This window comes from Phocoena sinus, chromosome 6, assembly GCF_008692025.1.
Source record: "Phocoena sinus isolate mPhoSin1 chromosome 6, mPhoSin1.pri, whole genome shotgun sequence".
Taxonomy (NCBI): domain Eukaryota; kingdom Metazoa; phylum Chordata; class Mammalia; order Artiodactyla; family Phocoenidae; genus Phocoena; species Phocoena sinus.
This window is the reverse complement of record NC_045768.1, coordinates 113,560,911-113,588,569: the sequence shown is the minus strand read 5'-3', so window position 1 is coordinate 113,588,569 and position 27,659 is coordinate 113,560,911. Positions and strand designations below refer to the sequence as shown.

At 38.1% G+C, this 27,659-nt stretch overlaps 1 protein-coding gene across 2 annotated transcripts in view; it reads right to left on the bottom strand.

The window, feature by feature from the left end:
• Nucleotides 1-27,659, bottom strand: part of NEK1 (NIMA related kinase 1) — a 215,009-nt gene that overhangs the window by 7,670 nt on the left and 179,680 nt on the right. For both annotated transcript variants that reach the window (XM_032634868.1, XM_032634869.1), the window contains 6 exons: nt 21,972-22,060; nt 20,645-20,877; nt 13,617-13,768; nt 10,421-10,629; nt 9,282-9,412; nt 8,976-9,108 (listed from right to left, as the gene is read on the bottom strand). In XM_032634868.1, the coding sequence (XP_032490759.1) occupies nt 8,976-9,108; nt 9,282-9,412; nt 10,421-10,629; nt 13,617-13,768; nt 20,645-20,877; nt 21,972-22,060 (947 nt within the window). The remainder of the gene's footprint in view (nt 1-8,975; nt 9,109-9,281; nt 9,413-10,420; nt 10,630-13,616; nt 13,769-20,644; nt 20,878-21,971; nt 22,061-27,659) is intronic.

The following is a 27,659-nucleotide window of genomic DNA, read 5'->3' as shown; positions in this document are numbered from 1 at the left end:
GACTGAATCAAGAAGAAACAATCTGAACAGATCAATCACTAGTAGTGAAACTGAATTTGTAATAAAGAAAACCTCCCAGCCAACAAAAGTCCCGGACCAGAGGGCTTCACAGGGAAATTCTACTAAACATATAAAGAAATAATAGCTATCCTTCACAAACTATTCCAAAAAATTAAAGAGGATGGGATGCTCCCAAATTTATTCTACGAGGCCACCATTACCCTGATACCAATACCAGACAAAGGCACTACAAGAAAAGAAGGTTACAGGGCAATCTCTTTGATGAATATAGATGCAAAACTCCTCAACAACGCTTCCCTGGTGGCGCAGTGGTTGAGAGTCCACCTGCCGATGCAGGGGACGAGGGTTTGTGCCCTGGTCTGGGAAGACCCCACATGCCGCAGAGTGGATGGGCCCATGAGCCATGGCCGCTGAGTCTGCGCGTCTGGAGCCTGTGCTCCGCAACAGGAGAGGCCACAACAGTGAGAGGCCCGTGAACCGCAAAAAAACAAAACAAAACAAAAAATCCTCAACAAAATATTAGCAAACCAAATCCAAAAATATATAAAAAGGATCATACACGATGATCATGTTGGATTTATTCTCAGGATGCAAGGATGGTTCAACATTTGCAAATCTACGAATGTGACAGCACCACATTAACAAAGGGAAGCATAAAAAAATCACATGATCATCTCAATAGGTGCAGAAAGCATTTAAGAAAATTCAACATCCATTCATGATAAAAATTTCCATCAAGGCATGTATAAAGGGAACTCATCTCAACATGATAAGGGCCATTTATGACAAACCCACAGCTAATATCACACTCAACAGTGAAAAACTGAAAGCTTTTCCTCTATATTCAGGAACTAGACAAGGATGCCCACTCTTGCCACTTCCATTTACATAGTGTTAGAAGCCCTAGCCACAGCAATCAGACAAGAAAAAGACATAAAAGGCATCCAGGCATCCAAATTGGAAGGGAAGAAGTAAAACTATCACTTCTTGCAGATGACATGATACTTTATATAAGAAAACACTAGTCTCCCCCACAAAACTATTAGAACTAATAAATGAATTCAGCAAAGTTGCAGGATACAAGATTAACATATAGAAATCTGTTGCTTTTCTAAACATTAATAATAAATCATCAGAAAGAGAAAAAAAATCCTGTTTAAAATCACATCAAAAAGAATAAAATACACAGGAATAAACTTAACCAAGGAAGTGAACGACCTATACACTGAAAACCGTAAAACAGTTATGAAGGAAACTGAAGATAATACAAAGAAATAGAAAGATATCCTGTGCTCTTGGATTGGAAGAATTAATATTGTTAAATGGCATACTAGCCAAAGCAGTCTACAGATTTAATGCAATCTCTATCAAAATACCCATGACATTTTCCCTAGAACTAGAACAAATAATCCAAAAATTCATATGGAACCACAAAAGACCCTGAATTGCCAAAGCAATCTTGAGGAAAAAAAAAAACAAAGCTGGAGGCTATCTCCCTCCCAGACTTCAGACTACAGTAAGTCCCCTACATATAAATCTTCAAGTTGCAAACTTTCAAAGATGCAAACATGCGTTCTCATGTCCAATCACATAAGTTAGTTCACATGTCTGGTGTACATTGTCACATGTATGCATCCTCTATAAGTGGCTGTGCTTTTGTGTACGCTACTGTACAGGACTGTACAGAGTACAGTAAGACAGTATCTTTATTTCAAGCCCAGAAAGCACACGTAAACGCAGCGGTGTGTAGCTGGTATGGCTAAGAAGTGCCAAGCGATAACAATGGAAAGAAAAGTGAAAATAACCGAGAGAGTGGAGCTACAAGAGGAAGAAGTAACTGAAGAACCGAAGAGATTCACAATGCAGGAAATGGCAAGGGGATTCTCTTTGTTTGAGGAAGCACTGTTAGTCTCTGAGGCTCAGGACCCAAACATAGAATGGTACATGAAGGTTGCAGCAGCCATTCAGAATGCAATCCAGTGATACCATGTCATCTATGATGAGAAAAAAAGAGCTACTACACAGACATCATTGGATCGTTTTTTCAAGAGGGTAGATAGAACTGAATCCAGCAAGGAAGCAGAACCTGTGCCATCAACGTCAGGCATGAATGAAACTGCAGCTTGCTCTCTGTCTCCTATTGCTGATGATCTTTCAGCTCTGCCATCTCCCACCGCCTCTCCCTCCTCCAGTTAGTAGCTCTTCTTGCCTATTCACTCGATGCCAGCCCCTGGATGCCAGCTGTTGTACTGGACTACTGTACTTTTCAAGGTACTATACTATAAGATTAAAAATATTTTATTTTTTGTGATTCTTTGTTTTTTACATATTATTTTTGTGAAAAGTATTATAAAACTATTGTGGTACAGTACTATATAGCCGACTGTGTTATTTGGGTACCTAGGCTAACTTTGTTGGACTTATGAACAAGCTGGACTTATGAATGTGCTCTCAGAACAGAACTCATTCATATGTCTACCACGAAGTTACAGTAATCAAAACAGTGTGGTGTTGGCACAAAAACAGACATATAGATCAATGGAACAGAATAGAGAGTCCAAAAACAAACCCACACACCTATGGTCAATTAATCTATGACAAAGGAGGTAAGAACATGTAATGGAGAAAGACATTCTCTTCAAGGAGTAGTGCTGGGAAAACTGGACAGATGCATGTAAAAGAATGAGATTAGAACATTTCCTCACACCATATACAAAAATAAACTCAAAATGGATTAAAAACCTAAATGTTAAACCTGAAACCATAAGACTCATAGAAGAGAATATGGAGCACTCCTGACATAAATCATAGCAGTATTTTTTTGGATCCATCTCCTAAGGCAAAAGAAATAAAAGCAAAAATAAACAAATGAACCTAATTAAACTTAAAAGCTTTATGCACAGCAAAGGAAACCACCAGCAAAACAAAAACACAACCTCTGGAATGGGAGAAAATATTGCAAATGATATGACTAACAAGGGATTAATATCCAAAGTATATAAACAGCTCATACAACTCAATATAAAACAAACCCAAAACCAAAAATCAACCTAACCAAAAATGGGCAGTAGAGGGAGTTCCCTGGTAGTCCAGTGGTAAAGAATTTGCCTTCCAATGCAGGGGACGTGGGTTTGATACCTGGTCAGGGAACTAAGATCCCACATGCCATGGGGCAACTAAGCCCGCGCACCACACCTACTGAGCTCGTGTGCCCCAATGAGAGAGCCCATGTGCCGCAAACTACAGAGCCCACGCACTCTGGACTCTGCGTGCCACAACTAGAGAGAAGCCTGCATGCCACAACAAAGAGCCTGCGCTGCAATGGAAGTCCTCAACGAAGACTCCCGTGTGCCACAACTAAGACACAACACAGCCATAAATTTAAAAATAAATAAATAAATAAATAAATGGGCAGGGGCTTCCCTGGTGGCGCAGTGGTTGAGAGTCCACCTGCCGATGCAGGGGACACGGGTTCATGCCCCGGTCTGGGAGGATCCCACATGCCATGAAGCGGCTGGGCCCGTGAGCCATGGCCACTGAGCCTGTGCGTCCAGAGCCTCTGCTCCGCAACGGGAGAGGCCACAGCAGTGAGAGGCCAGCGTACCGCAAAATAAATAAATGGGCAGAAGTCCTGACTAGACATTTTCTAAAGACATACAGATGCCTAACACACATGAAAAGATGTCCAGTGTCACTAATTACTAGAGAAATGCAAATCAAAACGAGATATCACCTCATCACCTGCCATCACCAAAAAGCCTACAAATAACAAATGTTGGAGAGAATGTGAAGAAAACGGAACGCTTGTACACTGTTGGTGGGAATGTAAATTGGTGCAGTCAATATGGAAAAAACTAAAAACAGAACTACCATATGATCCAGTGTTCTATTCTTGGGTATATATCCTGAAAAAAACCAAAAACACTGATTCAAAAAAGATACATGCACCCCAAAGTTCATAGCACCATTATTTACAATAGCCAAGATATGGAAGCAAACTAAACGTCCATCAACATATGAATGGATGAAGAGGATGTGGTACATATATACAATGGAATATTACTCAGCCATAAAAAAGAATGAAATCCTGCCACTTGCAGCAATGAGGATGGACCTAGAGAATATGCTTAGTGAAAGCAGTCACACAGAGAAAGTCTAATAGTCCATGATACCACTTATTTTGGAATCTTGAAAAATAATACAAATGAATATTCATGCAAAAAAGAAACAGACTCACAGATACAATAAACAAACTAGTGGCTACCAAAGGGGAAAGGGAAGGGGGGAGGGGCAAATTAGGGGCATGGGATTAAGAGATACAAGCTACTGTGTATAAAATATATAAGAAACAGGGCTTCCCTGGTGGTGCAGTGGTTGAGAGTCCGCCTGCCAATGCAGGGCACACGGGTTCGTGCCCCGGTCCGGGAAGATCCCGCATGCCACGCAGTGGCTAGGCCCGTGAGTCATGGCCGCTGAGCCTGCCCGTCCGGAGCCTGTGCTCCGCAACGGGAGAGGCCACAACAGTGAGAGACCCGCATACCACACACACAATAACAACAAAAATCCCTTGCTTGCAGACTCACACCAAAACCCTATCAGTGAGTGGCAAGTGACAATTAAGCTGCATCTAACGGGGTAGACTGGACATAAGCAACGCACTTAGGGTGTCACTGTCTCCCATCACCCCCACGTGGGACCATCTAGTTGCAGGAAAACAAGCTCAGGGCTCCCACTGATTCTGCATGATGGTGAGTTGTATAATTATTTCATTATATATTACAACGTAATAATAATAGAAATAAAGTGCACAATCAATGTCACGCGCTTGTTTCATCCCCAAACAATTCCCACCCCACTCACCACTCTGTGGAAGAACTGTCTTCCACGAAACCAGTCCCTGGCGCCATAAAAGCTGGGGATAGCTGATTTAGAGAATTCAATATACACTTTACAACCAGCTTAGTGAGTTGATATGTTTAGCTGCTTTACCTTTTTTTCCAGGCTAAAGGAATCACTGCAGGCTTTATGATCCAGAACTTGGGGTCCTCGTGCCCTTTCATTTGTGTGGTAGAGTAAACCTGGTACTGCTTCTTGAGGAGTGCATTAGCCGGCATGATTGGTGGTGTTTTGCAGGGGAATGGCCTTCTGTGTAGGCATATGTCCTTCTGAAACCACTCAGCTGTCACAGGACGGTGTCAATTCTACCTCATGGCTCAGCTGACTGCTTTTTCTCCAAGGAAGGGGCAAGTTTTCCAAATACCTGTCAAGCAACGCTAACTCCCAAGCACACTGTTGCTGACTACTCATGGAAAGCATCTTGAAACGATACTTGTGAGAACTGCCTGAAGGATGCAGTCTGAGTATGAACAGAACTAGTCTGATACTCTCCACAGATTCACTCAAATACAATCATTTTTCTGGCCTCATGCCATTAACTTCCACATGCCATATTATGAGAAAGGGTCCTATGAAATCCAAATATTGTAAAAGTTACTGAGAATGTTTTCAGGCCATAACAGGGCTGTTTTATAAAATGGTGTCCAAGATTTCAATTAAATCAGGAATATATAAGTTCCAGATAATGTTTATATTTTATATATTCATTTTGATAAAAATATTTTATATATATATTAAAAAAACCCATGCTTTACAGTAATAAACACAACTGACAGACATTTGCAAACACTAAGACTTCAGTTTTTCACTGAGGTCTATGGACTTAGATTCTTGGAGTCTGAAAAAGTATTTTCCCCTTTAGAGGACTCTACATGCTACCCGAGTTTGAGGAACACTGTATCATAGTCTCCTTTTTAGAAGAATCACTGGACATTTTTCCTTTGTTTCAATACCAAAAAGAGCTGTCCTCTGAGTAACGGACATATTTCGTCTCAGGTTATTAGTTAGGTTTCCTGCTTTGCTACAAATCTCAGCACCACATTTGTGAATTACCTTCCCAAATTGTAGAGACACTTCGACCACGAACTTTCTGTTCCTACTTCAACTTGGCTTAATATTATATTGCTTGCACTCATTTGCCTGAGGTATTCATTTGCCTGATATGTTGACTTTCCCAAACACTTGTTTTTAACTTAACTTCAGTTTGTTCTGTGTTTATGTGTGTATAAACACACACACACACACACACATATATATACATTGCACTATATATCATGTAGTTAAACCTTTTTTGGGGGAACGAGATGGAATATAAATAAATCTTATGAAAATTTATACTGCCAAAATTACGCATCAACACTTTAAATCCTTGACTTTAGTCTACAAATCATACCTTTAAAGTAATAGTATTAATTTTTGACAAATATTTTTAGAAATGCTTTTTTTTTTTTTTTTTTTTTTTTTTTGCGGTACGCGGGCCTCTCACTGCTGTGGCCTCTCCCGTTGCGGAGCACAGGCTCCAGACGTGCAGGCTCAGCGGCCGTGGCTCACGGGCCCAGCCGCTCCGCGGCATGTGGGATCCTCCCGGACCGGGGCACAAACCTGTGTTCCCTGCATCGGCAGGCGGACTGTCAACCACTGTGCCACCAGGGAAGCCCTAGAAATGAATTCTTGTTCAAAATATTCCAAATCAGTTTACAAACTAATTATACAAATTAGGCTCATTACTGCATGGTAAGTTACTGAAAAAGATCACATATCATTTATCTTGATTACCCACTTCATTCACTAAATTTGGTTGCAAGTAACTTTAAGCTTTTTCCAAAAAAAATTAAATGCTCTCAGAATAGACTTGTATCAAGAAAGACAGTCAAAAGAATCTGGTATCTAAGCTGTCAGGGAATTTCTGAAAGAGAAGTTTCAAGATATTTTGTGTAATGGAATACCTTCATTAGAATAAGTCTGTATCTCTGCTTTGAAGACACTAAACGTTTATTTGGATAAGTACGTTCTTATATTTTTTCCCCCAAGTGGAATTATTTTATTGTCCTTTGACATTTTTTTTAATAAAGAAGAGCTCCCTTAAATTTCTACTGATAGGTTTCATAGCAACCACCGTAAGCATAAAACGTGATTCTGTTTGTGCCATGTCTGATAATCTGAACTACCACATAGTGAAGCACACAGGCAGCACTACCTGCTGGCTTATAAAAAGGACTGGTTTACATTCAGCCTGTTCCTTGCTGCTAATGGCCTGAACTACTCCTTGGCAGTTATTCTGTTAGCTTAAGAAGAAAAGTAATGAAAATGCAGTGGGGTCTGAAGCTATAAGAGTACTTACTGGGCTTCCCTGGCGGCACAGTGGTTAAGAATCCGCCTGCCAGTGCAGGGGACACGGGTTCGAGCTCTGGTCCAGGAAGATCCCGTATGCCGCGGAGCAACTAAGCCTGCACTCTAGAGCCTGCGAGCCACAACTACTGAGCCCGTGTGCCACAACTACTGAGGCCTGCACGCCTAGAGCCTGTGCTCCGCAACAAGAGAAGCCACCGCAACAAAGAGCGGCCCCTGCTTGCCGCAAGTAGAGAAAGCCCACGCACAGCAACAAAGACCCAACGCAGCCAAAAGTAAATAAATAAATAAAAATTAAAAAAAAGAGTACTTACTCTACCTGAAGATTTTCTAGTTTCAATTCAATGATAACTATTAGAATTTTATCAAGAATTTTACTTCCATTAAAGCAACTCAAGAAACAGTTTTTGCTGAGCTTACAGTTAATGTAAATAAGTCTACATAACCATAAAGTTTCTCCCAAAATAAAAAGCATTCTTGAGCTGTGATTTTAGCAGACTTAATTTTTCATGAGTCTAAATGTCAAATATTTTAATAAAACCCTGGTTCTGAAATACCTGAACTGAACACCCCTCTGAACACGAAGTCCGGGTCCTCACCAACTCACGCCAACTGCCTCTACCGTTTCCATCAGGTGCTCCCGCTGCCTCTTCCACTATGTCAGTCCTTTCACTTCAGAAACCTTCACTGGTTTCCTCCAGTTTCTTACACATTTCACAGGGTCAATCACAAAGACTAATTCTCAACATGAAGCTCCTAATACAGTCAGTCTAAGCCTAACACACATGAATCGCTGGTTTGTTCTTTTCCTACAAGTCACACCTTCTACGTTTCTTTCCATTTTTCCCAGTTTGATCTCCCTTCTCTAATTCCTACTGCACTGAAAACAATTCAGAATGAGCACTTCTATGTATAGTTTTACACTTTCTTTCCTATCTATCTGTCTTATCTCCCAAGGAAACTGTACACAACATGGAAGCACAGACCATGCCCTTCAGTGGCCACAGAAATGAAGTGCCAGGACCACGGGGGCTCCATAAACACTCTGAAAATCCACCACAGTGCATGAGGTTGGAGGTAATGCTCCATCTGATAGCAAAGGAAACAAACTCGAGACAAAATAAATCACCTTGTGTCATGACCAGCTAGTTAGAGTCGGGAATGTAACTCCGGTCTCTAGGTTCCATGCTTAGTGCTCTTGACCAATTTAAGGGGAAAAACATTTTTAACTTTAATAACTTTTAATAAAGTCCTAACACATTCTGAGTGATTCTATTGGTAAATATTTTCCAAATATAAAAATGGTTTACCCTCAAATCACTGTAGATGAACTCTACTTACTCTCAACAGAAGAGAGTACATTTGGTTCTAGTTAGGAGAAACCTTACGTATGTGTCTAAAAATTTAATTCTGCCTCCTTAATAAAAGAGTATTCTAATTTCTAGAGCTGTCCAATAAGGAGGCTTTTTAAAAATCTCATTCAAAATGTTACTTGCAAATTAAATTAAAATATTGACTTAAAAAACTTAAGCCAATAAAAGCTTATGCCAGAAACAGTCAAAAAGGACACAGTTAATTGCTTCAAAGTACTACATATAATTCCAATATAGATTTCACCAAAATGCATGTGATATAACGTCATCAATTTACATTTGTCATTTTATTTTTTGCACATTTATTTAAAATATAAGGATGTGAGGAAATCTTACCTTCTTGATAGGCGCCATCTGCCATAACTAAATGAAGAATCTTGGAATAAAGATGCTGATGTTCATTTCCCAAAAGATTCTGAACTACTGTTGAACAAATCTCAATATTTTCATCTTCATCTTCATGAACAGCCTATACCAAATTTCCAAATATACATTAATATTTGAATGTTAACCTCCTCTAATTGGAGACTTTGTTTATTATTTATAATGGGTCTACTGACCAATAAAAATCACTGACATTTCACTAGTAATTCAAACAGAGCATATTTCAAAATTAAATGCTTTAAGTGACATTTTACTCACTTTTATTTTCTCGTAAACCTCAAAGAACTTTTCGAAGCCTATTTCCTGCTCTAGGTGAAGCCTTAGTTCCTCTAAATGATTAAAGACACTGTCGTATTCACATTCACTAGTTATCTCACCATCACTGTTATCTAAAAAACATAAATAAAAAAGAAGACATTTTATGATGTAAAAGACTGAATAAAATAATTCTTACCGTAACTGATTAAAATCCTGTGACACATGAATACTGTCACTGGTAGACTACTTGTACATTCAATATAAAGTTTCTGTCATTATAATACTTGTCATTTATGTAGGTAATCAATGTATGTATATATAAATTTGTCTTAACAGGAATGTTACTTTAGAAATCTTTCCTTTTACAGACATAAACAGTGAGTCAGGTTAGAATAAAAACTATTCCAAGAGATGTCACTGAATTTAGCTTAAAAAAAAAAAAAAAAAAAAAAAAGGAAAAAGCATACCCATATGTTCTGCACTGAGGCAACCAACTCTATTTTTAAAAACTTGATATTAAACATAGGGCAAAACATGAACGAGCATATAGATGACCTAAGATGTATATCATAAAACTTGGAAGGCACTTAAGAAGTATTATAAATGCTTTATATGTTTTATGTCATGTACATGTCCAAGGTAATTTGAAAAATTCTAGTAAAAGAAAAATGAATGCAGAATCATTCTTTTTCACATTACCTCTCCTTCTCAAATAAATCGTTATTTAAATACACAAATTTTCTATGCATCTTAGGGTCAATGGTATGAACAAGGAGCTGTTTCCAAACCAAAAAAAAAAGTGTCAAGGTTTTAAAAACTCTTTCAGTTTAACCCTGCTGGTTAAGCACTGTATGGGGAAGCCCTTGTAAAACATAAAGGCTAAGAAAACTAAGTTACTATCCTTATTAGTAGGAAAATAAGTCAAGAAGTGGAGGGTAACAGGATAAAAATGCTTCAAAAAGCATTTCCATACTTTAGTGGAAAAGAAATGGGACAACTATGTATGCAGACTGTGTGAGAAGAGAGAGTGAACGCAAGTCAGCGACGCAGAACAGGCTTCAGCCTCACTTCAGGCTGGAAGGGGCTCGTGTTGGAGGCCAGAAAGAGACACGCTGCTTGCAGTGTGGGCCACCACGCACCCGAGTGCCACTCCTCGTTGAGAGCGCTCTCGCTGCTAGGGCTGTCGTCCTCATCGCCCGCGTCCGTGCCGTTGGCGGCCTGCTCCGCGTCGCTGGTCTTCAGGCCCAACCCCTCCTCCTCGCTGTAGTCCTCCCCAGGCTGCTCCCGCAGCAGCTGCTCCATGGAGGCCTGAAGCTCTTGTAAGTCTGTGTCAGCCTCTTCAAACACACTGAGAATTAAAAATTAAATGGAACGTTACCAAAACTTTACCTTTCTGAAATTTTACTTCAACTCCATATACATGCGCTCCTTTCTACTTAAAAGTACTCGTTGTGGGTAAAAAGAAATCTGAAAAAACACATAGTTTTTAACAAAGGAAATGAGGATTCACACAACTGATAAATAAAGCACACGACACATCTTCTGGAATACGTACGCCCGAAGATGACTTGTATAAAATGGTCCTGATTTGTCAGAGAGAATCATGTAACTATCAACGTTATTAATTCCTTACGTTTTGAAAGAATGCTTCAATATTGAAGAGCCAGACTAAATATTTTTCTTTCATGTAGTTTTGAAGGTTCAGCAAAATCTTGGTGTGGATGTGCAACAGCCGGGCACTAGCCTCACTGCGGGGGTCTTACCCTCCAGGCACTGCCCAGAGTATTAATTCTACTTTTGTGCAATTACAGATGCTGAAATGAACTGATTTATGCAAGTAATATCTTACATTCATATAACACCTTAGTTATTAAAGCTGTTTATCCTACTATTTAAATTTTATCCATACAAAACTCACTTTAGAAACACAGGAACTATGCATCAAGGTGCTCAAGTGACTTGTCAAGGCCACGTGGTCAATAAATGACAAAAACGAGACTGAGATTTAGGCCTTCTGACCACGTCTACAAGACCCAAGAAGCACACTCAGCAGCTCCATTCCCCCGGGGAGCTGCTTCTTTCTCCCTGGCACGCAAATGGAAGAACTTGTAGACTAACGGTTAATTCGAGTTTTAGATACGTAAAGTCCTCTGAAAGATTAGGGACCCACGGTGAGGATTTCAATAGTGGAAAAGCAGTATTAAGCAGAACACAAGGCTGATGAAGCCCTTTCTTAAAGTTTAGACTCTAATTGAATAAACAAATACTTACTGAAGAACTAAAACATAAATATTATTATGTGAGACCTCATACAAAATTTTCATTAACAGAAAAATAATTTTTAATGTAGAAATATCTTTATTTTGTACATATGTGTACAAACTCCTACACTTTGACTTTGCAGCACTTAAAGAAAAGCAAACATCATCTAATTAGAATGAGAAGGACAGTGTCTAATCTTTTGGATCATCCTTCTAGGAGCATTTAGCTTAATATTTAATTACCAGACTTACATACCACGCACATCTGCTAGGTACCATTGCTATGTGACTAGGCATTAACCCGTTGGTAAAATCTTCCTGTAGAGGAATTAGTTTCCACCACAGATGGTATTAAAGCAAGTGGGCTGCTAACTATGCCAGTGTAAGAAAAGTGTAAGAGGATTAACATTTTTTATGAAATGAGCACTCAGAAAATTGACTCAGGTACTTTAAAACCTGGTCCTGAATTTTCTTTTTAGTAGGTTTTATTATATGACCATAAATAAAGTTTGGATCAAAAACATGCATATTTTCCAAAGAAAAATGTCAAGTGAAATTTCCCTATATGCATATGGAGTAACTTACTTGAAAAAAAACTTACTTTTCAAAATTTAAAAATAACATTAAAACCTTCTAACTTAAATTTTAAAATAAAATTCTGTCATCAACTAGTAATTAAAAGAATATAAGCCACAAATAAGCTATATTCACTCATAAAAACTGATGACTTATAAAAACTCTGAGGAAAAAACTGTTACCAAGGATTTTGTCAACCACAGAGGTGCTGAAATGTTGTCCGGTTATCCAACAGGCTTAATAAAAATACAACGTAAAGTGCTTAATGACCACAGCCAAGCAGAAGAAGCAGGATAAAAAGGTAACTTTTCCTCCAAATTTTGAGGGCACCAGCAAAAATCTACAGAACTCTATGGGGGAAAAAAAAAAGTCAACCTTTATTTATTTTTTTGGCCACACTGCGTGGCTTGTGGGATCTTAGTTCCCCGACCAGGGGTTGAACCCGGGCCCTTGGCAGTGACAGCATGGAGTCCTAACCACTGGACAGCCAGAGAATTCAAAAGTCAACCTTTGAAAGATAAACTTTGGCTAGAAATTTAAAAAGAAAGGGCAAGCCTTAAGAAAAACAAAAACAGAAAATAAAATGCACCGGATGCAGTGCCCGGCTCAAGAATTAGAGGGAGAAAAATCATGAGACTGATATCATGCTTTCAATTAGATCAAAACACACATTGTTTCTACTGAAAGGCAGAGGTAAAAAGGAGAAACTTAAATTCAAACAAATCAAAAAATAAATCATAAAAATTATAGCATTTTGCAACCTATTTTCCCGGTGACTTGAATACACTTCTTGAACACTCTGGTTTTATTTCCCCCAAAACGCTGTAACATTTGTCGGATGGGCTGAGAAGGCTGACTGATATCAAGGAAGGTGAAGGGGTATTACTGTCTAAGGAGCTGCCAGTTCCCAGCTCTTTCAGGAGTGTTGTTAAATTTTCCTCTGGGATTCTAGATTCCTCAGGCACTAATAAGGAGGGAATTTTGTGAAGGCAGTTAAGTGCAGAACTCACATGTGAGCATGTGCGCACACATACACACACACACACTATTCCACCTGCTAACTCCCCACTGCCATGGTTTTGAAATCACAGGCGGCAGGAGACAGATGGGGAGCTTTGTGGCATCTTCCTGGGGAAGAGTAGAGTAGTGAGTCCTTCAGTTCCCCACTGCAATCCCTGTACCATGTGGCATCAAGCTACCCAACAGTCATTATCCTGCTGAGGTTCACTCAATTACGCACCAGCCAGTAAGACAGAGAACACACGGTGACCCTGTCCTTACATTCCTCAAGTGACATTAAGTTACAGTGTTTAGAGGCAGACACACATATCAAAGTTTCCTTGACTGTACTTTAAAATACATTGTAAAAAGTTAAAGGAGTAGTGCAAGGTCAGCTACAGATCATGTCTGAAAACTGTGGGTGAGGCTCCATCTCTAGAACATGTGTAAATTCAGAAACCCTGTTAGTGTCGGTATCTACGAATGTCATCATGCTCACATGTCCTCAGAGTCGGAAGGTCCTTCCTTAACATGCTCATCTTCCATTTCATCCATTTCAAGATTGTCCTGACGTCCATCTCCGACAATGGGGACATCCATCAGTGTTCTGAACAGCTTTGAGAGGTCTGGAAGTGAACATGTCCTCAACATCTATAAAAAGGCAACCGATATCTTATTAGGAGTGAGAAAGTGAGAAAAAACGAGAGAAAAAATTAGAAAATTGGAGCTAATAATAATTTTGTTATTTATATATACACATCGATCATCCATTTAAAGCTAGACGCTTCAGGGGCGACTTGCCTAAGCTGAAAACCTACTTGTCTTGAACTTCAGCTCGTATTTTTTCAGTGATGAAAGTAAGCTTGCGAGTTCTGCTTGGGTTTCAATGTGAAGTGGACTTTAAAAGGTAGGGAGGGTGTTTATCTGGGGTGTGCAAATGGAGGGAGCTGGAGCTGGAGCTGGGTCAGGCCCTGCCACCCCTCGGCCACAGCACCCCTCCTGAGTCTTCCTCTCACTTCTCGACATCCAACGCGCTCCGGGTATTTTTGCCCAAGCTTGGCTAAGCAGCACCCCACACAACTGGTGGCCCTTAGTGTCCCTTTGCCCTAACAGATGCTAGGTGGCCAACAGCTTAAGGCAGGGCGTCCAGTTAGTGCAAAGAAGAGCCCACTGGGGCCTCCCTGAGCAGCGGACTGCAAGCAGCCGACTGCGAGCAGCGAGCGCCTTTCCCACCAGAAAGGACGGCTGGGAGGATAGGCACCTCCAAGTTCACGCTGACAGCACCTGGAGCAGCAGGGTGAAGAAGAGCCGAGCACACCGAGATGAGACAGCACAACACGGCGGAGGTGCCTGAAACATGAACCGCGTTGGATAAGACCAGGATAACAGGAACAGCCTCTGTCCAGCACCCTTTCCACAGTCGGAACGTGACGGACAGACAGGGCTAAGGCACACACATCTACAGAAGTCAGTCTCAGGGCTGGTCAACCCTAAAGGGGTCGGTAAGATCTGAAACGTGACTCCTAAGGCCCTGATAGGAGCCCAGCACCAGATGGGAGACTGTGCAGAACACACAATGTTTGGCACGTTAATGAAAATGTATATACTTGGCCAATTTTATTGGTACAATCTGTTAGTGAGAATAAAAAGGAATAGACTTCTATTATTTGAACGTAATTTACATATCATAGCACTCAAGAGAAAAGAAATGGTGATGCGCTACAAGATGGCGCAGATACACTGCCTGGTTAAAGCACTTGACAATGGTACTGTCAGCAGAATTTACGCTTGACCTGTTTGTTATTTTAATGGTTTGAGCCACATATATTATAAACCCGGGGTACGCAAAATATGCAGCCACTAACAGTTTACCCAGATACATGCTAATCGATAAAAATAAATAGCATATACGCATTATATACCTAAATACAAGGGGACTACACAAAAGGATGCAATATTTTTTAGGCTGAGATAAATTTTAGCCCTGGTAAAATCATCTCAATTCTAGTTTATTCCTGTCATTAATTAAAATAAATTTTATCACCTAACATAAAATAATAGGGTTAGAAAGAAATTTCAAGTGGTCTGTACCTCTGGGAATGGGTTTATACACCCATCAATCCAACAGTTCCTAAAGGTCCTATATTTAAAATCCTAATGTTCACAGTCTTCCCTGACAGACTGCTAAAGTTTTAGACAGGATATTCATCTTCATAAGAAGAATTTTATATAAGAACACTTCCAGTTCTGTAATTCTGAGTCTACTAGATTTCTTTCATATTGTTTAAATAATATTCTATAGTTCTGACATTAATAGAAAGAAATCCTCCTGAAAATAGTTATTAATCCAGAACATGTTGCCTGAGATCTTACTTCATTTACAGTCAGACTCATTTTTTCCAAAATTTTTTGTAGTATGATTATTTATGCAGCTAGCATTTGGTACCATTATAAATCAAACAGGAAACCAATGTTTTAGAAAACCTTAAAACATTTTTTAAAATGCAGTTCCTTTAGATCTCTCACTGTTGGTTCTATTTTTTCTCAAGAATGAAGACAACCACATAAAGAATGAATGAATTTAGTAGTAGTTGCACTAATAGAACTTCACATGAAATTCTACTTAATTCCATCAACTCAGTTTTTCATCTGTAGTATTTTTAATATAAAATTATGTGTTAGTAATCCTCTGGCTGTACTATAAAATAGTTTATGATGAGCACATTTGTTTAGCTTCTGCTTACTGCAATTCAACGGTAACACTACACCCTCAAAATAGCTTGTACAAATACTTGCTCACTTCAACCCATAAACAAGGTTAAAAATGGACTTAAAACATTAAAAAATTATGAACACTTACCAAAGGCAAAAATTACGGACATTTTCTAAGAATTGATATTTTAGCAAATCAAAAGAAGACATTTAAGGCACTTGTGTTATTTGTGAATTGTACATTAATATTTACTTTCCCCCACTCTGCATTTGCTATAACAAGAAAATAAACTCTCCAGTTTTCATAGAGATCAGTCTTCCACTCTACTCCCCACATGAGATCACTAGAAGGTCTCATCTTTACACTATTTCATCCTGACCTATTACAAATTTACCTTCAATAATCTTCATTTATGTGTTATACTCTCAATTTTGTTAAGTCACTCTGTTACAACTGCGTTATGAAAGCTGCCACTGTATTATTTATGGTGTTTCTTGTCAGAAACAGTGCAGCCCAGAAGACAATGTAAGTCTAGATCTACTAGAAATACCCTTTCAAAGTGAAAGTGAAATTAAAATGTTTTTAAATAAACAAAAGCTAAAAGAAAATCATCACCAACAGGGACACAAGAACTGTTAGAGAAGTTCTTAAAGTGGTAGAAAAATAATACCAGATAAAAATTCGAATTCTACACAAAGGGATGAAGAATGTTAGAAACGGTTAATATGTAAATATAAAAGACTTGCTTTCTCAATTTTTACTTTCTGTGAAAGATAATTGCATGTTGAAAGCAAAAACAATAGAAATGTATTGTGGAATTTATAATACATGCAGAAATAAAACATATGGCAACAATTCCACAAAGGATAGGCAAGAGTAGGGGAATGGAAATGTACTGTTGTAAGGCTCTGATGCTATTCATGACACAGTACAATATTTGAAGGCAGACCAGGATAAACTAAAGATTTATACTGAAAACTGAGAATGACCATTAAATATTTTTTAAAGTCTACTTTATAAGCAAATAGTAGAGATTAAATAAAATACTAAAAATACTCAATCCAAAAGGGAGAATAAAAGTAAAAAAGGAATGAAAGAAGTAATGAGACAAATAGAAAACAAATAGCAAAATGATAAGTTTAAACTCAATCATAATGATATTGAAAATTACACTAAATATAAATGGTCTAACCACTTTAATTAAAAGACTGTCAGAGTGTTAAAAAGCAAGACTCAACTATATGACAACTACTAGAAGTCTATATGAAATAAGTATGATTTCTTAATAAAGAAATGGGGCTTCCCTGGTGGCGCAGTGGTTGAGAGTCTGCCTGCCGATGCAGGGGACACGGGTTTGTGCCCCGGTCTGGGAGGATCCCACATGCCGCGGAGCGGCTGGGCCCGTGAGCCATGGCTGCTGAGCCTGCGCATCCGGAGCCTGTGCTCCGCAGCAGGAGAGGCCACAGCGGTGAGAGGCCCGCGTACCACAAAAAAAAAAAAAAAAAGTAAAGGATGTAGGGACTTCCCTGGTGGTGCAGTGGTTAAGAATCTGCCTGCCAATGCAGGAGACACAGGTTTGAACCCTGGTCTGGGAAGATCCCACATGCCGTGGAGCAACTAAGCCCGTGCGCTACAACTAGTGAGCCTATGCTCTAGAGCCTGTGAGCCACAACTACTGAGCCCACATACCACAACTACTGAAGCTCACACGCCTAGAACCCGTGCTCTGCAACAAGAGAAGCCACTGCAATGAGAAGCCCGCGCACCACGACGGAGAGTAGCCCCCACTCACTGCAACTAGAGAAAGCCCGTGTGTAGCAACAAAGACCCAATGCAGCCAAAAGCAAATAAATTAATTTTAAAAAAAAGTAAAGGATGTAAAAATATATACCATATAAACACTAAGCATAAAAAAGCTAGAATGGCTATGTTAAAACCAGGCAAAGTAGATTTCAGAACAAGGTGATAGGATCAGGGATAAAGTGAGTCATTTCATAATGATAAAGGGGTCAATTTATAAAGAAGACATAAATATTATTAATTTACACTCAATTGACTGGAAATGTCAACAGTGCTTTCCCAGTCATTGATAAACAAGTAGAAAGAAAAGAAAAAGGATACAGAAGACTTGAACAACACTATTGCAGAGTGACACTTCAGAACAATAAATGTATCAATTCACCCAGAAGACAGAACAATACTAAATTCTTATTCAGTCAGTAACAGAGCTTCAAAATACACGGAGCAAAAGTTGACAGAACTGAAAGGAGAAATAGATAGTTATGCAAGTATAGTTAAAATTTTCAATCTTCTTTTCTCAGCAACTAATAGTTAATGTAGACCAAAAAAATCAGTCAAGATAAGGAAAACATGAACAACACCACTGGACTTAATTCTTGACATTTACAGAACAATTCACCCAACGACAGAAGAATCTATACTCTTTTAAGGAGATCTGTTAGTAGGAGTGGCTGCAGCAAAGGAAACCGGAGAGTGACAATGAATGCAGAGGAAAACCAGGGAAGTATGATACGCAGGATGCCTACAGATAAAATGATTATAGAAGAAGGTGTATATCAATTCTGTTGAAAGAAAAGTCAAGAAAGGTGAGAGAAAAAGGTACAGGGAACTTGATAATGTACTGGTAATTGGTGATTTTGGCAAGAGAAGCTTCAGTGGAGAAGTGGGCTGACAACCACACTGGAATGTACTGGGAAGTGAGTGGCGGGGACACTGCAAAAATACAACAAAGAAAAGTGCAGTGGGAGCAGGGGAGGACGTGTGCTTACAGGAAGTTTGCCATTTATGATGGGACCTGTTAGAGCAGGTGTCCTGTGGGAATAACCCATCACAGAGAAAGACATTCATGACGTAAGATGGAGGGCAAAAGTAAAGGAGTGACTTCTTTAAGAAGGTGAGGGAGGTTAGGATCCAAAGCTCAAGAAGATTTCCTTTAATAAAAAAAAGGACAAAAGTAGTATGACTTAACATTAAAAAAAAAAAAACTTTTAACAAAAATCTCTGTAGGAGGTTAAATTATCCCATTTTAGTAAACGGATTATATAAACGCTTATAAATAGTTTTCACCTTTTCTTCATGATTCAAAGCCACCATTATGAACACTGATTATTTACTATTTTGGCACAGTGATGAACTCTCACGATCTCAGAAATTTACGGGACAGGCAGGCATGGCTTTCTGTCCTTGCCTTAAATGGCTATAGACTGCTTTGATTTTCCAGAGATTTTTCTTGTCCCCTCCCTCTACATGAAATCTGCTTTGCTGTAAGTCCAGAGTAAGTACTTCTACAGAACTACTAAGGCTGAACTAAGGTCATGAAAGGAAATCAAGTAATCAAATGTATTATTCAGTTAAAAGTCCATTAACTTTTATAGACAGCAGTAAGTTATTAAAAAGCTTTGAGATAAAGAAAGCTATACACCTTCACGACAAAAGTAAGTACATGAATCATACGGATACACTACGTTTACACCTTTGAAAACCTGAATGCTATCAGATGAGTGAGAGAATTTAGCCATCTCTACATTTAAGAAAATCATAAGAAAATACTCCACAAAGTAAAAACATATCCATCTGGAAAATTAAACTGAAAATCATTTTTCACTTAAAAAATATTTTAAAAACAGTTAAGGACAAGAGAATTCAGGTAATTCACTCATATGCAGAGTTAAATATATGAAAAATGTTCAACTCACTGGTAAAAACAGAAATATAAACTTTAAAGAGTTGATACCATTTCTCATTCATTAAACACACAATTTTTAAGTAAGTGATAATAGTTGGTATTATTTAGAGTATGAACTCTCACATACTATTTATAGCACTATACAATGTTTCTTGAAGGAAAATCAGACATTATACAATATACTCTTTTGAATTACACTTACAGAAATTTATTTTATGGAAATAATTGTGGATATGAACAAAGATACAGATGAATGTGGTTATAACAACAACAAAAATTGAAATCTAAAGGCCCAACAATAAAAACAGATTAAAGAAAGCATGATATAGCAGAACAATGGAATTTGTTGCCATTCAGAAGGATATGAGAGAATATATGACAGTATGACAAAATGCTGTTTTTGTAAAAATAACATTTGTAATAATTTTATAATATGTACTAAATAGAAAAGCAGGTTACAAAGAGTATGCATAATATCCTATTTTGTTAAAAAGTTACATATGTGTAAAAATCACATATATGAAAAGTAATATAACAAAATGATACGTGATTACTTACATTTCTAAATTTTCTATAATGTTCTAATCTCTTAATAAGAAAAAAATTGGTTACATATTCTTAAAACAGAGAGTGAGGAAAGATAAGAGGTCTGGAAAACTTTTACCAGAAAGTGCAGATACACATCTACTAATCCTTCTAGGCATAAATTAAGCAACATGGCACTTCTATCCCTTTAAGACATAATGCTCAAGCTTAGTCTAATACTAAAAATGGAATTGGGGTTGGGAATGGGAAAGTGGGACAGAAAAAGAGGGTGTAAGAGGGATGTTCTGCTCAAATAAAAGTAGACCCTATGAAGAGACCCTGCACATGGAGCCAATGAGGCAGCCTTTGTCCTAGCTGTGCTCTCAATGGCAATTTCTTTTCAGTATTGGAGAGAGGATGGAGGGGTTTTCTTGTTTCTGTTTATTTTGATGAGTGTGTTTTCGTGTGTATGTGTTTGTGTTTTTAAGGGATTAAAACTCAATATTATAGCTTATCAAAGAAAAATAGTAAATGTGAAATGTTATCAAACGGACAACGTTTTCCATCTGAGGAGCATACTTACCTTTGGGTTGTTTGCATCAAACAGACCAGTTGAAAGTCCAATCAGCAAGGAATTCTGTTTTTTATTTCTTCGTGGTGAACCAGAGTGAGATCGAAGTGGAGAGGATTCTTCTGGTGAACAGAGGACTGACTGGACTTGAGAGGCTGCTTTCAAGCGTTTATGGAAAAATCGTTCTGGTTGCATAGATTCATCTACATCACACTCAGAGTGTGAAGAACCATCCACTCCAGGTTCTGTGGAATAAAGGAAAGATTACATGACAAGTCTATACAGTACTCAATGTGCTAAGGGATACTGAAAAAGTATACTATTTAACATGAATCATAGCAAAAAACTCCATGAAAAACAAAATCAAATATATATGTGATTTTATTACCTTATAAATAATCTTTAACCGGGTATGTTTTATTTTCAGAAAGATTTAATTTGTTAAATTCTTCCATTATAACAGAAGTTCAAAAATGTGACACAAATGCAAGGACATGTGAAAAAGTACTGTTTAAACACTCAACAGCTCCAGGTTATTTTTGTTCCTATAGGTTAGATATTAAAAAATTGTACTTCTTATATTTTAATTAATACTATTAGAAATAAGAAGACCACTTATTTAATGTCCTGAGATACTGGCTTAGCTTTGGCAAGCAACTCTTTTTGTTTTGAACGTTCAGTAAGATAACTGACCAAAAAGTTACACTGCCCACACTGCCAAACAATACAGGCTTATAAATGCAGAGTCCAGCAGCCACAAAAAAGAATGAAATTCTGCCATTTGCAGCAACGTGGACCTGGAGAAAATAATGCTTAGTGAAATAAGTCAGGCAGAGAAAGACAAATACGGTACGATATAACTTATATGTGGAATATAAAAAATAATACAAATGAAGCTATGTACAAAACAGAAACAAATTCACAGACATAGAAAACAAACTTGTATTTACCGAAAGGGAGAGGGAGCGGGAAGGACAAATTAGGAGTATGGGGTTAACAGATACACACTACTGTGCATAAAATAGGTAACCAACAAATATAGCACAGGGTACAATACCCAATATCTTGTAATAACCTATAATGGAATCTAATCTGCAAATTAAAAAAATGAATCACTATGCTGTGTACCTGAAACTAACACAATATTGTAAATCGGCTATACTTCAAAAAAAAAATAATAAAAAAATAAATGTGGAGTCCAGTGCTCTATGCCTATTATATTTTTTAGATAATTCAGGTTAGTGGTTAGCGATGCACTCTATTAATATATAGTCCAAATAGAACAGGTTAGTGCTAACGACCTTCCAGAAAGTAATCAGGCCAATACAGTGATGCTCACCTACATGAACTTCACCAAGGTGATCCATGCTCCTTGGGGCTCCATCTTCAGAAACTTCATTTTGCTGAATGGTGATCCTATCTTCCAACCTGCCACAAATAGAAACACCAGTTAAGGAAACATGGTTTACTAGAAATAAAAACACGCTCAAATACAAAAGAGTGGGAGAATCAAATAGAGTGGAACACAAGTTCACTAGAGCCCTGTGATCCCTCTTCTGAATACTCTTCTCACTTATACACACACTGTCTCTCATAAACACAATCCTACGTTCCACGCGTTCAAACCTTCACCAGTCACACTCATTCACAACAACCAGGCTCAACATTCTCATCCCAGTGGTTCCCAAAGTGCAGCCCCTAGATGTCAGCAACACATGGAGACCTGTGTGAAATGCAAATTCTCAGGCCCTGCCCTAGTCCTGTGAGTCAGGAACTTTGGGGGATAAGGCTGAGACAGTTGTTTTAAAATGTTGCAATGTTTGAGAACCACTTCTGTAAGCAATCAAAATGCCCCTTAATATCAGAGAATAGAAAACGATGATGATATACACTATGAAATATTACACAGCTATTTAAAAAATGAAGTAGACATCTGTATAACCAGATATGGAATGATAGTCAAGATATATTATTAAGTAAGCAATTTTCAGACCAATTTATATTAAATGGTGTTAGGATTTGAAAAAATGCTGGGTAGCACAGTAAAAGGAATAGAATAACATGCACAAAAACGTTTTAACCCCTAAAGGGAATGAACTGATTTATGTAAAGAAGGACTCACAATTTTTATCTCAATACATGCTGGGAACTAAAGGATGTATTAATTTTTTAACAAAAATGTAAAAACTAGAAAAATATATTGCAGAAGTTGCCAGTAATTTATTACTGGGGTTTTCGTTTATAAGGCAGTTTTAATTTTGCTAGTACTTTTTAGTCCATTTCAAATTTAAATAATTTTTCACTTTTAAATTTTGAATTTTAAAATTTTAAATTTTAAAATTTGAATTTCACTTTTAAATTTTGAACAGTATTTTAAATTTTGAGCAATTTTCTATTTTTATTTCTAAAAGTTTTTCCTTATTTTTAATCATACAAGTAATACATTTCTTCATTTGAAATGTAATTTCCTTGGTTCCTCAAAAAGTGAAACATAAAATTACCATATGCTGTGGCAATTCCACTCCTAAATATATATCCTCAAAAGAACTGAATACAGGTGTGCAAACATAGAATTGTACACAATGTTCATAGCAGTACTATTCAAAAGAACCAAAAGGCAGAAGCAACTCTGGAAATGACCCACCATCATCTGCTGAATGTCGTCAACTGCTCAATGGATAAACATATAGGGTATATTCATATAATGGAATATTATTCAGCTATAAAAAGGAATGAAGAACTGATACATCCTAAAACACAGATAAGCTCTGCAAACAGTATGATAAGTAAAAGAAGTCAGAGGCAAAAAGCCACACACTGTACGGTTCCACAGGAAATGTCACATCCAGAATAGGCAAATCCAGAGATAGAAGCAGATCAGTGGTGCCAGGGGCTGAGGGAGGGGAACATGGGGAGTGGCTGCTTATGGGCACAGGGCTTCCTTTGGGGTTGAGAGAATGTTCTGGAACCATACAGTGGCAAATTGCATACTTTAAAATGATTAAAATGATAAATTTAATGTTATAAATTTTACCTTAATTTAAAAAAAGTGATTCTTTTAGGAGTCCCCTAACCACTCAATTCCCAGTTGCCTTTACTGTTACCAGTTTTGTGTACATCTTACCATACTTTTCCCTTAAATTTACATACATGTTTATTCACTTAAGGATATATAATAATTTTAATAGGATTATCATAGCATTACTCTAATATATGGAAATGTTTTTTATTCAATATAATTTTATTCTGTTAATCATTCAATATTTTGACATATTTCCATATTAATACATAGAGCTCCATTTTATTTCAGTGCTGCATACCCACTATGCAGTATACTGAGAACAGTATTTTAGCTACTTCCATATTAATGATTATTTAGACTATTCAAATGATTTCCTATGACTCTCCTGCAATAAACATGCCTGTACAGCTTTGCATCCATGTCCAAGTCCAGCCCACCTCCTGTTTTCACAGATAAAGTTGCACTGGAGCAGCCATGCTCACCTGTTTATGTGTTACCTATGGCTGCTTTTGCAGAACAAAGGCAGAATTGAACAACTGCATCACAGACCATATGGTCTACACGGCCAAAAAAGTTTACAATCTGGCCCTTTACAGAAATCATCTGACAATCCCTGTTACAAGCACAGCAAAGGAAGGAACTTCCAATTACTTTTTAAGAAGGAAGATAAAAAGAACACCAAAATACAACAGTGATTCTCCATGACGAAAGGGAACTACAGATGACTCTCCAGAGTACTAATGCAAAAATCCTAAAATGAAGCATTAGCAAACAGAAGTACATTAAAATAGTAGCACATCATGGCCAAGTAGAGTTTACTAAGGTATGCAGGATAGTTCAATATTAGGTAACCTATTAATATAATTCATTATACCAATAGATAAAGGAAAACAATTATACGAATGGTTCCATATGAATGGTTCCAATGGTTCCATAATTATCAAAATCCATAGATACCGAAAGGTCATTTGACAAAATACACATGACTTTTTTAGCCAGTAAAATACGAGTAAATACTGCTCTGAGCTAGAAATTATAGTCATGCCTAACGAGGGTTAACATCAGAATCATTTCACTGAAATTAAGAACAAGACAAAGATAGCCCTACTTCCAATATTTAACACTGTATAAAAGGTGTACTAAGCAATGCAACTGGAGAGAAAGAAACGAGTGTTAAAAAATACTGGAAAGGGCTTCCCTGGGGGCGCAGTGGTTGGGAGTCCGCCTGCCGATGCAGGGGACACGGGTTCGTGCCCCGGTCCGGGAAGATCCCACATGCTGCGGAACGGCTGGGCCCGGGAGCCACGGCCACTGAGCCTGCGCGTCCGGAGCCTGTGCTCCACAACGGGAGAGGCCACAACAGTGAGAGGCCCGCGTACCGCAAAAAAACAAACAAAAAAACTGGAAAGACATAAAGCCATCATTATTTTCATATGATATGACTGTATATCTGAAAAATACAAAAGATTCAACTGAAAATCTATCATGAACGATAGTAGATACCAGTAAGATGGTGGGGTACAAAATCAATATAAAGAAATCCACAGCTTTCATATATACAACCTTCTAGTTACAAGATCTCACAGAGGAATAGGCACCATTTACAACACCAAACAAAAGATAATAAAGCTAGGAATAAGCTTACCCATAAAAGCACAGAGCCTAGATAAAGAAAACTCCCAAGCTGATCATAAAACAAGGCCTATTCTGTTCTTCTTGGACAGGAAGAACACACACAGCATGTTCATGTCCCTGCATTAGTTTATGATAGCGTCCCGATAAAATATAAACTGATTTTTTTTATGTGAGGGAAGGTGGGCTAAATTTAATAAATTCTAAATTCAGATGAAAAGTTATACAGGCAAGAAGAACGATGAAAGTGAATAAGCCTTACATGATCTTAAAATATCTTTTACATTTTAATTAAACCAGTGTGTACCAGCACACTGAACAAAGATCAGTGGAACAGGAAAATAAAGTATAAGCATGAACCCAAATAATTAAGAAAATTCAGTACATATTAAAAGTGGCAATTTAAATCTGTGCAGGAAAGGTGGGCTCTTTAATAAATGGAGTTACGACAACTGTGTAGCCATCTGGAAGAAAAACCGAGTCCATGGACACCAGGATAAATTCCAAATAGATCTAAGAGGTAAATGTAAGAAGTGCCTACATGAAATTACCAGAAGACTGAAATACTCTTTCAAAACCTTAGAGAAAACAAAGTTTCTCTGAATAATTATCAAAATCCAGGTAAACATGACAACGTGAAAACGAACAACCAAAAAACTTCTGCATGGCAAAAAAATAAAACATAAGTGACCAACAGTGAAAAAATAGTTACAATTCACATAATAACCAAGGCAAATATTTAAGGAGTTCTTAAATTTATCAAAGACCAAACAACCAAATTTTAAAAATGGGTCAAAGATGTAAACAGGGAATTCACAGAAAAGGAAATACAAATGCGACTTAAACATCTGAAAAGATGTGCTCAACTTTACTAATAAAAAGAAAGAGATAAACTAAGACCTCAAACTGAGATACTACTTTTTACCTATCAGATTGGCAAAAATCAAAAACTTTGATTGGCAAGGCTGTGGGGAAAACAGGAGGTTTCATACATTCTTTCTGAGTGCATAAACTAGTACAATCCCTGGGGAGAATAATAATTGCATTTATAAAATCATACTTCTTTGTCTCTATCCTCCAGATACACAGCAGTCCCCCCTTACCCACAGGGGGATACAGTTCAGGACCCCCAGTGGATGCCTGAAACATGAACAGAACCAAATCATGTTTTCCGTTCATGCCTTTTACCCACAAATTTAATTCCTTTTCATCTTAACTAAGCACCTATCACACCGTGTAGGTGTAACTTTTTTTTTTTTTTTTCCGGTACGCGGGCCTCTCACTGTTGTGGCCTCTCCCGTTGCGGAGCACAGGCTCCGGACGCGCAGGCTCAGCGGCCATGGCTCACGGGCCCAGCCGCTCCGCGGCACGTGGGATCCTCCCGGACCGGGGCACGAACCCGTATCTCCTGCATCGGCAGGCGGACTCTCAACCACTGTGCCACCAGGGAAGCCCTGTAGGTGTAACTTTTGCAGTTGGAGGTTCGACAGCAAAACTAGCACAGATTTCCTTTTCCATCTTCACAACTTCACAGATAGAAGTTTCATTCTTAACATAGACCTTAGCAACCTCAGGTATACAATTTTTTTCTTTCTGTTAGGTCGAGAACTTTCACCTTTCACTCACTTAAAGGAAGCATCCTGTGGCTTCTCTTTGGCACATCCGAACTGCTAGTATCACTACTCTTGTGCTTTCGGGCTGTTATTAAGCAAAATAATGGTCACATGAACACGAGCACTGGGACACCCAGACAGCAGATCTAATAACCTAGACGGCTACTAAGTGACTGACACGCAGGTAGCACACACATGTGGACAGGCTGAATGAAGGGATGGTTCACATCCTGCACAGGAAACATGGGGACAGCAGGATAGGTCACACCACTCAGAACAGCACACAATTTAAAACTTATGAATGTGTATTTCTGGAGTTTTCCATTTCATATTTTCGGACTGTGGTTGATGGCAGGTAACTGAAACCATGAAGAACGAAACCCTGTTGAATAAGCGGGGATGACTGTACCTATATACGTGCAAAATACCCTTATTATTTAGGTTATCCACTATAGCATCATTTGTAGTATCAACTACTGTCGGAGACTAATCAGAGTTATAGTGTATTCATACAATGGACTACTACATAGCCATGAAATAACAAAAAAAGAGGAAGCTCTCTGTGTGTTAGTATGAAAAAATTCCCAGGTTACTGACTAAAATAAAAAATGTGTACATTATACTAACAACTGTATTTGAAAGCGAGGGAGACTGTATATTCGCTTCTGCTTCTGTTTATGTTAATATTCATTACTATTAAACATGTCTGGAAAGAGGAGAGAGTGGGAATTTGCTGGATGGGGATAGAAGTGGGAAAGAG